At 30.1% G+C, this 14424-nt stretch overlaps 1 protein-coding gene across 2 annotated transcripts in view; it reads left to right on the top strand.

Moving 5' to 3' along the window:
• Positions 1-530: 530 nt before the first annotated feature.
• LOC116767608 (TNF receptor-associated factor 4) overlaps positions 531-14424 on the top strand; it is a 54569-nt gene continuing 40675 nt past the window's right edge. The window contains exon 1 of one of the 2 annotated variants that reach the window (XM_032658012.2): positions 531-569. In XM_032658012.2, the coding sequence (XP_032513903.1) occupies positions 535-569 (35 nt within the window). In that variant the 5' untranslated portion in view covers positions 531-534. Of the gene's footprint in view, positions 570-13487; positions 13687-14424 lie in introns of those variants that run through there. The other variant, XM_032658011.2, reaches the window with a different exon arrangement.

Below are 14424 nucleotides of genomic sequence, written 5' to 3'. Positions count from 1 at the left end.
CCCTATTGATTCCACTCCCTCTTCAATGCATCTTGTTCTAACTTTAATGGAACTAATATTTGTTCGGTTCTAGTTTAATGGCGCATCTGTTCTTTGTTCTATAAAAATATACTTAGTTTATAAAAAAAGGAATTTTTATCGTATATAATACGTGAAGATAAGTTTTTAAATATCTCTATAATGGTACTGATGTTATTCCAATGATACAAAGTAAGATATTCTATAGATTTAAATTAATAGTACGATAAAATGATTATTAGGATTTCTGATACGTTTGTTGTGTCTGAATATCTACAGGAACAGTATTTTTGTTAAATTCAAAACAATAGATAAAGCTTATCAAATCGCCCCATTGTTTATGGCTCTCGGACACAACATCCGGTCAGAACTTTCAAATTGAATGCGCATTTTTTGTGACAGCGTAATCCAAACACATTTTTATGTCCGGCAATTGTTCCTAATTCAGTAGACGACGAATTTCTTTATTCCTATAAGTTAAGTTCAATAATTTCCTATAAATTCCAGATACTTGCGATGGCCACACTACCGATCTATGTTTCTCTAAGCAGGTATGTGTTTTTTTTTATATATTTTTAAGTAACAAAATATGAATTTGAAGATATGTTATACGAAAATCTATCCTCGGTGTTAGAACGCAGAGTATATTTTGGACTGACGTTCTTATTATCGTCTATACTATTACGAGCATGTTCAAACGATTTGTGTGTATGTAAAGATACCATAAACTTCCTTCATTTTCGTGAAATGCCCATAAAATTCCTATAATAAATTACGTCCAACAAGACGCACGTGTCGACTTCCTCGTCTTCGGGACACTCCTGTGAAGAAAACGTGTAAAATTCACATAAAATTATGTAATACGCACTAAAATTTGGCCCTTAAATTTATTTACGAGGAAGTGATAGAAGATTGGTTGCCGGCAGTTATCTGATACAACGTAACTAAATCTTGGTAAAGCATAAAACAATAATCATATAGGCTTTAAGTATATGCTGTTTGTTTAAATCTTTTTGTACCCGCAATGATATAATAAAAAATATTCAAAGTTACATAGACAATGGAAAATATTATTCTTCCAAAAAATGTATTTTTATTATCCGTATTTAACTCAGAGCAATAGATATTAGTACTATTTTATACTTTCTGCGGTCCCGGAAATCGGACATTCCGCCTCGTCCGAAACTGTTCCGTCAATAACATTGCTGTATTCATCATTGATAGTCATTGTCACTTGAGCTTTCGTCCTCTGCTTCCTGTCTCTGTAAGGAAGTAAACTGGCGAGACGTGCTTTCCATCAGGGTTGCTACCGTTTACGTAAGAAAGAATTTAGAATCTTATTGTTTTCTAGAATATCGTAAACATTTTAAATATATTGAAATAAATGTTTCAAACTGAAATTTTTATTAAAAAATAAGAATACAATAATGAATAATATGGAATAGTGTGTGGTATAATATTTCCGTTGCGTCAGCCCTATCCTATAACTCGATACTATCGGCATGTAATATTCATTCCTTAGAAGCCATATTGGCATTGCCTTTTTCGTCACTTCGTGTAATACTTCTCACATACTAATTCCATTTAAAAAAAAAGCCATTGTAATTTATATTACATGCAATACATTAAAACTATTTTGGTTGAGTATTATTTAAAATTGCGCAGCCATAAAGCTCATAAATATTTGTTTCTTATCGTTGTAGAAGATTCAATCTCTAAATGTTTTTACGATATATTTCATCAATACTTAGACCAAAAGTTAGTAAGATCAAAAGTAAAGGCTAAGTATGTTCAAAAGACTGTTATACCTCGCAGTTGATGCTATTGGTTAAATGGCTAGAAAATATCTAAGAGTAAACTAAATATTCTAACAGTACTTCATATGATATATTCTATATAAAACTCACTCATAACTCTTGAATTGATTTACAGTGATATAAACTTAATCGAGACTTTGGCTTTTACGTTTCTCATGCCTTTTCGTAAGTTTATTAGATAATGAATTAAATTTTTATAGACGCTTTGTATATAGAAATTAAGTAAATGAAAGTATTCGAAATATCATTTTTTTATATAGAAGGCAATATTGGAATGTTGTTTCTACCGAGAGGAAACCAGCAACAAGCTGGGATGTCTTTACTATATGTAGATGAGTGTTTGTCTCGTGTCGCAAAAAACATAATCCTGATTTATGTTACATCTGTGTATAGGCTATGATAAAAATAAGATTATGGTGAGCTACGAGATTTGTACGACTTTTTTTTGTTCAGGGATCACTAAAAAGTGCTCACAGAATAATATTTAAAGACATCAGCACGTGCGCAGACGTGAAATGATAACAAAAAAATCTCAATAAATGTTCCAGCATCAGTGAAATATGCACGTACAATTGTAATAAGAAAATCCGAGTGTCAAACTTAGTATATATATATTTAATAATTTTGTAGGTATTGCATTACAAACATAGCGTGATTTTAATGCTAGATGCATTAAAATCACGCTATGTTTGTTTCATATTTGATTATCAATTAGCGCTTCATAAATCTTAGCATCGCGGATATTTTCAAATCAACTAATCAGTGAGATATGCACTATTTGTGAAAACAGCGTGACAACGCGGAAAAAATACACACTTTGATATATCGCTGCGTCCGCGCACATGTCCGGAACATTTGATTTATGTACTGAATAAACATATACATAGTACTACACGTAGTTTAATTAGAAAATAATCTTGTACAATGTATCTACACGTGGAAAATACTGTACGACCAGAAGTAACAGATTGTATTCGGTTGGAATAATCTAACTCACTGGGGAAGCGCTCTGACAGACCTATTTTTACCAAATCTGGTTACAATATTTCTGAAAGTATCCAAAATATCACAATGTAAACAATCTCTCGTTACACACTGACGGACATTTGATCGGTTATGGACTGGCTTCAAAGACTTTTAAGTTGTAAAAAGATACGGGTCGCTACATTCATAATGTTTTTGATGAAAATCTGACAGCGAACGTAATAATTAACTGAAAGATAGCTTTCAAGATGCCGTTAAGATTAATTTATAAGTTGCATTAAGAGACTAAAAGCGCAGACGGAGCTGGAATACAGTTCTGGTAAATTGTGCCCCTTAATTTCAAACACTTTATAATGTTACGATAAAAATGACTTCAGGATTAAATATCACGTAATTTTGGCTATACAAAAATAATTTAAATATGTAAAAAAATAAATTTGTTCATTTATTTAAAGATTCAAAAATGTTCATACTACAGATGGGGACAAAATATGAAGGGCGCGTCATTGATAATGAGATGTTAATTTCACGTTTAGTTTGCTCTTATTAATTACTTTCATCTTCATAATTTCCGGTAATAATTTAGTTTCCAGCGACCAAATAAACAATACCATTTTAATAGAATAATACACGGTATAAAATTTTTCTTTTAATGACAGAAAAATATCTTTTTATTTCTCAATAATAAACATGTTAAATTTCTTGTACATGTTAAACAATTTAATGTTATGCATAATTTACTACACACATCTCGAATGCGCCGAGCTAATTTCTTATGACCGTTAGGCCTTATTCGCATATGAACATTTTAAGCGTCCGTCCAAACAGAATAAACGTATTCGAAAATAAATACTGTTGTATTTTATGACTTGGACGTTAAATGGAAAGGACAGTAAAAGACTCTTATTATATAACAGACAGTCATTGATTCAGAGGATGCACCCATAATGCTTTCAGTTTTTCACTCTTCTAGAAGCAGAAGCCGAGACAAGAGTGTGACTCCGACTTAAAATTTTAATATGAACGAATAACATCGACAGCATTGCAAAAGTGCAAACACTGTGTTTTAACGCAACGGTTGTTAGACTAGTGTGGACGTGGCCTTAGTCATATTAATTTGCAATCTTCTCCAACGGTTCCTCGATTCCAGGCATATTAGAACAAACCCATTCGCATAACACTGTGTTTACATCATAAATTACACGTGAGTCAGTCAGACATTTACGATAAAAAAAATTACAATTATGTTAATTTAATTTTTAATAAGTTATACCTTTAAAATATAGTACAATATGAAATACATCATATCTGTGTACGAAGAGAATAACATATTGTTTATTTATTTACTTATTTATGGTAAAACATAGAGTTTATGTTACAAAGAGTTACATCGTAAGCTTAAAAACGATACGTCAGAACAGTTGCCACAGTTATTTTAACATGGAGTGTATTATTAGAAATACATTACATATATATCAAGAATATTAACATCCTAGAGTATCAAACAAATATTTCACTACAATAATCATTTATAAAGCAAGCAAAACAAAAACAATATAAATATTTACATACAATTAATATTGTTAAGAAAAAAAACTACATCAGAATTTTACGTTTTATTATTTAAGGATTGTTCTTTAAACTACAAATAAAATTTACGAACTGTGTTCGAATTAAAAATTTCAATGTTAGGTATTATGTAAATTATTATAATTATTACAAGATCAGACGACAGAACTATACGAGTATTCGTAATGTATGACAAAATAAACATAGTCATAGTCCAGGCGATACGGTTACATATAAAGAAAGTTATTTACTATACTTAAAACACACGTATCAAGAAATAAACACAGTAAAAAACATTGGAGAGGCTTTTGTTTATCGTTTAAACAAAACAATAATATATACAAATGACATATTTAGATTATATTTGTCAGTAAAGTTTTTTACCTGCGTGAAAATATATTAACAATATATTAAAAATCGAAACTTGCTGGTTAGAAAAGAAAACGAAGATTTAATGAAAAATGATTACATTCTTTGTTTGGACCTATGATATAAATAAGAAAGTCATCTTTGTAAAATCTTAAACAAAAACATCCGTACGCTTACTCGTAGCCTGTGTCGTTACAGTTTACACCACATACATAGCTTTACATTAATCTCACTTAATATCCGACGTTAATACTATAATATATATTTAGGTTTCTAACAGAATTATAAAAAAGATAAAGTTGCCTTATAAAGCCAGTACTTTTAACTAGAACAAACTTATTATTATTTTAAATCAAAACACATTAAATAAGTTAAATTCAATTTACAAAGACACAAGTCACATCGACAAAATACTTTCCCGCGTAAAAGTGAGCAAAACCCGATGTTATCGCTTTAACGTCACTTCGGGTGCGTTCGGGAACTTTAAGGTTTGGTTCAAATTAAATGTGTGTTCCCTAAATATATAATATTTGAGAACGAAAAATACGAAACGCTCTGTATGTAGTGTGACGTACAAACCTGTGATTAGCTTACTGTGACAAACTCCATAGCGAGACCCTTCTAAACGTCAATTTAGAGATAGATATACTCACTGTGGGATGAACAGACGAGGGTAACCTATGATTCTATAAATTAAACAACAAATCCAAATTAGCGTTACATAAAATAAAGATGTTTATTTAAAGATAACATCTGGCTCGTCTTTCAATGTCCTCGGCTATCAGGACTGATAGAAAACGTGTCTCTGACATGGCATCCACGTTTATGGCTGTTGTGACTAATAGGTTTTTAACAATGATTGTTACTTATACGTTACATTTAAGACTATCGTTAATTATTATTTATTAATACTGGTCATTGGTCACAGATTATATCGATATAAAAATTTTAGAAACATTTTACTTGAATGAATTTAACTTATTCCCTTAAGCATTTTAACGCCTTTGTTTTATCAAAGTTGTTGTTTTTGTCCATATAGAAATGATTTCTTTACACAAAATCAGAACGAATACTCCTTTTTCCTATTCTAGAAAAGAAAAAGGTGTAACAAAATCAGCGGCTGACAGACGAAGCCGGTGTAAAAAGCTAGTAAAGAATATAATATTGTAGGTAATGGTTAACAACTGTTTATAATGTTTTCTTGGTATTATTATTGTTTTAGATGCCTCCGTTAAAAATATTTCCGAGTAACAGACTCGCAGATAAGCATCAGGACCTTTGTTAAGACCCTAATTAAATCAGATATGAGAAGGAATAAATTATGAAAAAACTTGTCAGACATTTTATATTCTTTTAAACGTAGCTATTTGATGTAACTACAAAGATTTTTTTTGTGAAACAACTTTGAATCAGAATTGGACTCCAACAGCACTTCAAATTACTCACTACTCGCCTTGTGTAGGATCTTTTATAATTTAGACTTGTAATGACTTTAATATTTGTAATATCGAGGTGGCGTGAGAAATACGATCCGAGCGATCTGTGGGCGAGCGTGGGCTTGTTTAAATTAAGATTAATTAATAATAAGTAATCATTTCATACTAAGTATAATTTCATAAATAAAATGCAAATATCCGGTTTATGATCAATTTATTAAGAAAGTTTATTTGTTGTGATCGATTTTATCCCAACTTTAGCTACCAGTCATTGCTTCGGCTGAAATTACTTTAGAATTGAATTAAATAGGTTAGGAAATTCGTATAAGCAATGAAAAAATAATATATATGTCCTTAAAAATGTTCCAAAAATTTACGTGACAATGTCCAGTGCTTACCTAATTTTTCTATAATCTCTCAAAAATCTGTCAATTATCGTAAACAGCGTATATGAAAGCTAATTTGACTTTCATTGAAAAGGTTATAATGTAACCTTAGAATAAGTAAAATTTCATGTATTTTTTCGATTCATACACTATTCCCTAAATTTATCATCTTCATACAAATTCTTTGCATCAATAAATTACATTATCGACTGTCTATAAATTTGAATGCCAATGCACTTGTTCCTGTGAACCGCCTACACTGATACAAAATTTATTATAATGGCAATTAAATGCAGCGAATTAAATGATCGTTACAATATCCTCACCTCCCTCTCCTTTTATGGAGATGACAAAAAGTAACAAAGAAAATGTATGAGAACGTATCATTTTCGGCAATCAAATGTGTAACCCAACCGTCAAGAACATTTTTTATAATTATAACCATAAAAATATACACAAAACTTCCTACTTAATCTTTGTTATTCAAAATTAATAATAACCAAAAAAAAAATAATAGCTAACTTGTGTAAACATATATATTGTAAACAGTATTTTTTTTAAACTGAAAACATCAGTGAATGTATAAAAAGCGGGTATATATTAAATTTGTCCATCTAATGGATTCGCTCGGAAGAATTATCTGGTAGTGCGCGCACGATACTCTGGCGGGAAATGTGATGTCAATTATGCATAACGTTTAGAAATATAAAATATTTTCATTCCATGAATTAATATGGCGTCCCATTTGTTTACACACGAGCATAATATATTCGAGTCAATTATTATAGCTTTTTAATAGTTATTTAAGATAACAGATACATTATAATGTGAAATTATCTTATGAAGATGGGATGTACTACATTAACGAACTGTTTCTGTGTATTCGTTGTCTATTTTTATTTGATTTTTAAAATTAATATACCTAATATTCGATAATTATATAGAAACGTATTACACGAGAAAGGAAATTACTCACGAATAAATTAAAACCATAAGATTTTTTTTTATTTTCTTCAAATAGTTGACATTTGTCATTTAAGACGTTTTAATTTAGGCCACATATCATTATAATTGGTTTTTATTTTGTGTGGTGATATTGAAAACACATTATTCTTATCAACTTTATTATTTTTTTCGGCTAACTTATAAAAATCAATATTCATCGTACGCTCCATAACCTGCGCCTACGCAGACGGGAGCATTAAGCCTTATCCTTTTACAGATACTTGATGGAGTGTATTAAACAAGTTTTAAATATATTTCCAAAACAAAAAGGTTTTATATATTTACCTCTATGTAAGGTGTCGATCATAAAATATTGAATTAGTTACACGGTCATGAACTGAGCTAAACCGTAATCATAATAATTACAAAGAAATCAATGCAGGCTTGGATAATTCAAAATTGCATTATCCTACACTATTCATACAATTTAAATGGAACAAAACAACAATAAATTTCCTTAAGAAAAAAATATAATTAAGGATTTATTTAAGTCAATTAAGGTAAACGAGTCTGCGAGGGTTTATAACGTCTGCGCGGGCGCATACCATCTCGCCAGCCGAGCGCAAAATGACGCACTCTGCCATCGTATATAATAATTAATTGTCTTAGATCTTATCGTTCGTACATCTCATAAACTAGTTATATTTTTTGCCATTTCTAACAAAATTTTGCCGTTCAACACTATGCTGGATCATTAAAAAGACTCATTAGTCTGATTGATTTATAGATGTCAAAGAACTTACTAGTTGGTTGATCATTTGAAATTAGCGTGGACAAAACAAAGATTTAATTCATATATTTATTATCTTCAGTACTGACGAATCGGGTTCTCTATAGTAAGCATGGAGTCAATCACATCTGAAATAAGAAATCTATGTAAGATAATTGAAGAGAAACCTCTCTAGATCGCGGTGAAAATCATGGGAAATGTTGCCGCAAGAAATAATCTATTTGTTTTTAATGTGTGGTATTTTTATACGCGACGAAACTAGTAACACTTTGTATGTTTTTGCTTTTGAAGCGATTAAAGTTAAAAAATAAAAGAATTCTTTTAATAGTTAATTCTAAAGTAAATTTATTATTAGTCGTTTTTTTTTTAATATGTAAATAAAAATATTCAAGTGTTCTAATATACCGTAACATTTACTTTTGTCATCATTACGCCTAAAACGACACAACAACTAAGACATTTCTTGAACTTAAGATTATAAAGATAAACGTTTTATAATGTTATAGCGTCGTGCTAAATGTGTGTTAAATAGCATGAGAGGCGACGGAGTCCGGAGCTATTGTATGTAAATTGATATTCATACAAGTGCAGAGGCAAAAATTAAACCAAGTGGAAATTAAGTTCGATAACATTGTTGCCAAAGACATGGTTCGCGTGTTAGTTAAAAAATAGGAATAAAGACAGAATACAACTTATATTTTTAAATCAACAAATAGCACTGAATCATTGCCGTTAGTAAGAATTATTGAGATTACAAACCGTTTCTTTATTCGACTGGTCTGTATAATTGTATTTACTTAATTCGACTTCTGAGTAACATATATATTTCAATATATAAGTATGAAATAACTGATCTTTTCAATGATTTTTTTTGATAATATGTGAATTGTTGAAAGTATCATTATTAATATGTTATCTTTAGTTATCTTTGAGGACTTTCAATTCTGAACTTGCCATCTTAAACGCTGAATCATTCAGTCATGCATTGGAGTCTGTGTAACACCAGGCGCGTGTTCTGCATGTCTCATTGATGTAGAATATTCATTGACAGTTTAGCACAAACAATGGAAGAGTACTAAATGATTTAAAGTAAGTATACATATGTCCATGAAAATAAATGATTTGTACAAAAAATAATAATAATAATATATGTTTATGTAATACCCGCTGAGTTATATGAAGGTTGAAAAAACCTTACCTACTATTAATAATAATTATAAAAGTCTTGCAGAATACATAACCATGTGTTTCGCTTGTCATTTTGTTTGTTCACCGACTGTAGTATGTTTAATATATGCGGTTATAGTTAATGAATGTCCTTTATTTCATGCTCCGGGGACTTAAACGATAGCTTCGATGTCAGTAATTAGACATAGCCATCAGAATACACTTTAGAAAGTGGAAGACACGAGGAATTTTAATACATGAATAAAAATTTATTGAATTTACACAACGAAAATTTTTTATTTCACTTCAAATATTCAGCTCAACATTGATGGAAAAATATAATTATACCTTGTTTTTCTTATACTGCTGGTGATACATTTCATTTAAAATATATACAATGTCTGTTACATCGGATTATATTTTTGGAAATAATACACTGTCTCATACATGGAGTAATATTTTAAAAATTGCAGGCATTAAATATTATTGGACTTAATGGGACAATATAGAGAATTTTGCAAATAGTAGTTAGTAAAAATGTATATATATTTTTAAGATCAAAAGACTGATTGATAGCAAAAAAGATAAAAAAATTTTGTCACCATTTGCATATGAAAATGTTACAAAATCCTTTTCTTTTTTCATAAATATTAAAGATATTTCACGCCCTATGAAATGCATATTCTACGAAAAACCGTTAATAATCCCAAGTATTCGCGCATGAAATATTTTATATAGAATTCAAGCTGTTAGTGTGTAATGGTATTTAATTACAATAATTTAGCTCGCGATTTAACGAGATCGTTTTAGCAAACATTCGGGATATCCGGTATTAATAAATACGCTACAATTACGTCGTCTCGTTTCTTTTGATTTCCAGCGCTAATAGTGTTTAAGTTTAATCCAAGTTAAACTTAAACTTTCTGGTAAATTTTAAAGTGCTTGAAATAAAATTTTACAATTTTTCTTTTTTAGATATACCATATAAGTATTATAATGCATAAGTTAGTTAGTACAGCAGTTAGTATAGAATTCCAATAGGTCATATTTAAACCTAATTTCTAGAGTATATACGAACAATATGAAAGTAAACCGTTCTCACATCTCACTCGTATCAACTAACGGAACGTCACTATAAACCTAGCTTTTGAACGATAAAGTGCCTACTAAAGTTTTATCATCAAAATGATACGCTTTACTTTTTCTTTTTATGCACGTTATAACTTATAAGTAAAAAAAAATACCGTTACTTTATTTACTTTCGCAATTTAAACGCCATGAGTCATGATAGATAAGACAATGAAAGTATATGATTTAAATTTTACAAAAATATATATTTAGCAAAATTATAAAAATTAAATGCAGACCGAGAAATCTTCTTAGTTTATTAATATATATTTTTTTAATTCTATCATAATACGAGTATATGTTGTTCTAATAAGAACGCGTACGGTTTGTGTCGTGCGATCACAGCGTGTGTTGACAACCAGTTCTCCTGTGGTATGCGTTTAATTGGTATTTATTTATGAAAATTTGCCCAAAGAATATGTTTTAAAATTACTGTCCAAAGAAAAATTCCTTAATTCAAGGTCCCTTTAATCCAAATGTATAAAATAAACCAAAGGCTGGCCAAAGAGCATGACTCGATGTTGGTCCAAGAACCGTTTTCTTTATAATCAAAATTTCTCTTTTACGTAGCGTGTTTAAAGTCTAAATGATGCATGACATCCAATTAGACTGTAATAGAATGAAAATTCTGTGGAAAATGTTTATAGCGAAATACAGGAAATAAACATAGGCTTGTGACGCCATTGTTTTGAGTTTACGAGCTGTTTGGAATGCAAACAGGAATCGAACCCACTACGATAATAGGACACTAACCCGATGAACAGTTCCCTGTTAATACATATACGAACATTAATCATATATAAATTATAAAAACATAAACGTTATCTTTTGATTTTATTTTTCTCCCAATATAAATGTTTATTTTATATTAAATACATTGTATCAAATAATATGAAGCTCACACTGAAGATATATATATATTTAATATGAATAATAAGATGCTATCAAACATTCGACTTATTCTTGATATCGTCTAATTCGTATCCATAACAAAACAATGTTCGCAGAGCGCGGAATGTCTCTGGTATGGTTAATCAATTATCTATAAATAAAGCGAGTATTACTTGTCTATCTGGATGCAAACGTGATGTACCAACTTACATCTGTCGCCGGTTCTCAGACTAGAGAACGGCCACCGTACAAGGTATTTCAGTTTTTGTGTTCAAATATTGCGACTCGGTTTAATTAAGCTTCAAAAATGTCAATATGGAACTGGAAAAGAATTAAAAAAATATATGGTATTTTCGTTTTTTTTTTTTTTCTTGTCATTTACAACTGATATTTTTGAGCACCAACTTTGATTTTGTTATTCGTGTAACGTACTTGAATGCAGTGTTGCATCGAAAGCGAATAAAATTAATGAGGAATAATGTTTTTTTTTGTTTATTTGAAAAAAAAAACAAAGAATTTTGGTATTTATGCTTCTTCAATGTCATTTTTGGTGATACCTCCTAATTTTTATTATGACTACATAATGTCACCTATTGTTATTTGTGTTTAATTAAGTCGTAATAAACAATGGTCTTTGTTAAACCACCGATTGTGTTGGTTCGATCATCGTTTATAACAATTAATACAAACAGACAATGTTTTTTTTTTATTATTTTCTATACATCTTGTTAGTGGAGATGCAATTATATTAATGATTTCACTAAACAAAATTCTAAAGACAACAACTTAACAACTCTTCATGCTTATGAAACTGCTGTCAGACTGTAATATCCAAATTTGTTTTCGTATGTTATTTCACTAGTTTCATTTAATTTTTTCACGTCCAAAGGCTTCGTATTCTCTTCGTTTATGATTCTAAGGTACACATTACCCTAATATCATGATAGGTTATATATTAAATAATAACTAAGGTCTGTCTGTTCGGCAAGGCGCCATTGTATTTCAATCAAATTCTATAAAGGAAACAATATGCCGCGTTGGACAGTTGGGCGACAACCACCATACTTAATTATTTTAAAGCTACGCTATAAAAATGGTCTTTATAGTGTTAAACATAAAGATCTCGCCCCGAACTTGGGTTTAAGGTTGGAATGATGTTGTTGACTATTGATATGGGATTATAGATTTTATTGCGATAAAAATAAAGTCGTTCTGTATGTATGGTGTGTACGCATCCTGTGGTGTGCGCGTGCGCGGATGTGGTGGTCGTTTTAAAACCATAAATGATAGGAAGTAACAGCCTTGTACTTGGTTTTGAGTTTTCGTACAGACCACGTCTAAGATTACTCGAGGCTCGGCTCTAAATCATTATGTTTCAAGCTCGTGATAGTTTACAACTACGAACTCGTTTCGTTTAATGTACATTTTTAATTATTGTTCTATTACTTTTACATGAATCACATAAGTTTATTCCATAAAGAAAATAGCGATGCATCGTAGTTATAACATGTTAGGATAGAAGGCTGTTCAATTTTTGCGAAATATTATTTATCAGGGACGATTCTAGAAATGACTATATTTTTTGGTAAATTTTTTTGTTATATCATAGTAAAAATAATATTATTAAAAAATATTTGCTCTATTTAATGTTAGTAGATAGCGATTGTGAGAATGTTAAAAAAATATAAAGATCTTTCAAATATTAACAGCATATAAACTAATAAGAAGAAATACAAAATATTTTATCATCTGTTTCAATGAGCTTAATGATCTTATTAGAAAATAAGAAACCCTATTCACCACACGTCCAACAAATGTGTTGTAGATATCAAGGAATGCGTCTTCCACTGTTAGATGCACCGCGTGTCGGTTTGTTCTCCGCATTTTTACAATTCTATTGTAAACAGTGTAATAAAAGGTTCCCACCTGTAACGAATCGAGAGAGCCTGTATAATTAGTCTTCAGCTCCACATTGTTTGTCACCTCAGAACAGCCGCGACCGTCGGCAGACCATCACGCTTAGACGTCGACAGTGCAACATCGATTGTAGTCAACTCGCATCGATTTTTAAATCGATTCTCTGTATTACAAACTGTTTGGTGTTTTGACTTGGTTGTGTCGTGCCAGTGAAGTTGGAATCCGAGTATTGAAATGACCCCAGTTGGACTTCTGTTCAAAGTGAACAGGTGAGTTATTTCTTAGAGTGTATCCGTGAGTTGCTCGTATTTGTATGCGTTTTTCGATTTCGCTGTGATGCCGGTACGACCTCTCGTTCTATTTACGATTATCATAAAATATGTTCGTGCTGCAATGGAAAACATTTAATATTAAAATAATAACTGAATTATTTAAACAAATCATTCTTAAAATTCTCCTTTGATATATATGCATATTTATTGATAAATAATATTACTTATCCTTCTACAGGACAATTTTATAATTTGAACCGCGTCTTTAAAAAAGAAATATAAATTAATATGTATTTTTTTTTCACCATTTAGCTACAATTTTATGAAATGATTTACTTTATTAATTTATTTTCGACGATGGTGTTCTTTAAAAATTTTGAATTATATTAAAAAGTTATTTAACCAGCCGTGAGGAAATCCACTTTTACTTATATATTACTCCGTAGAGATTTATGTATTTAATTCAGTGATTAATATTCATAAATATTTTTATATAGACGTTTATTACGAAGTTAAATCATTTGTGTACGTTGAGTGGGTCAAAGTTATTTCATTGAGGAAAATTAATCTCAATTTGTTCATTAATTATTGTTCCATACAACAACTTCTTTGTATAATTGTGATCTCACGAGTATCATTCAGTTTTTTCCATTCTATGATTTAATATTTTTGTATCTATATTATAAATTTTATTCATTATTGAATATCAGGATTCAATATATTGCATGGACAGCG

The sequence above is a fragment of the Danaus plexippus genome (assembly GCF_018135715.1).
Source record: "Danaus plexippus chromosome 9 unlocalized genomic scaffold, MEX_DaPlex mxdp_24, whole genome shotgun sequence".
Lineage (NCBI taxonomy): Eukaryota > Metazoa > Arthropoda > Insecta > Lepidoptera > Nymphalidae > Danaus > Danaus plexippus.
Note: the sequence above shows the minus strand (reverse complement) of the source record. Positions and strands in the feature narration are given on the sequence as shown.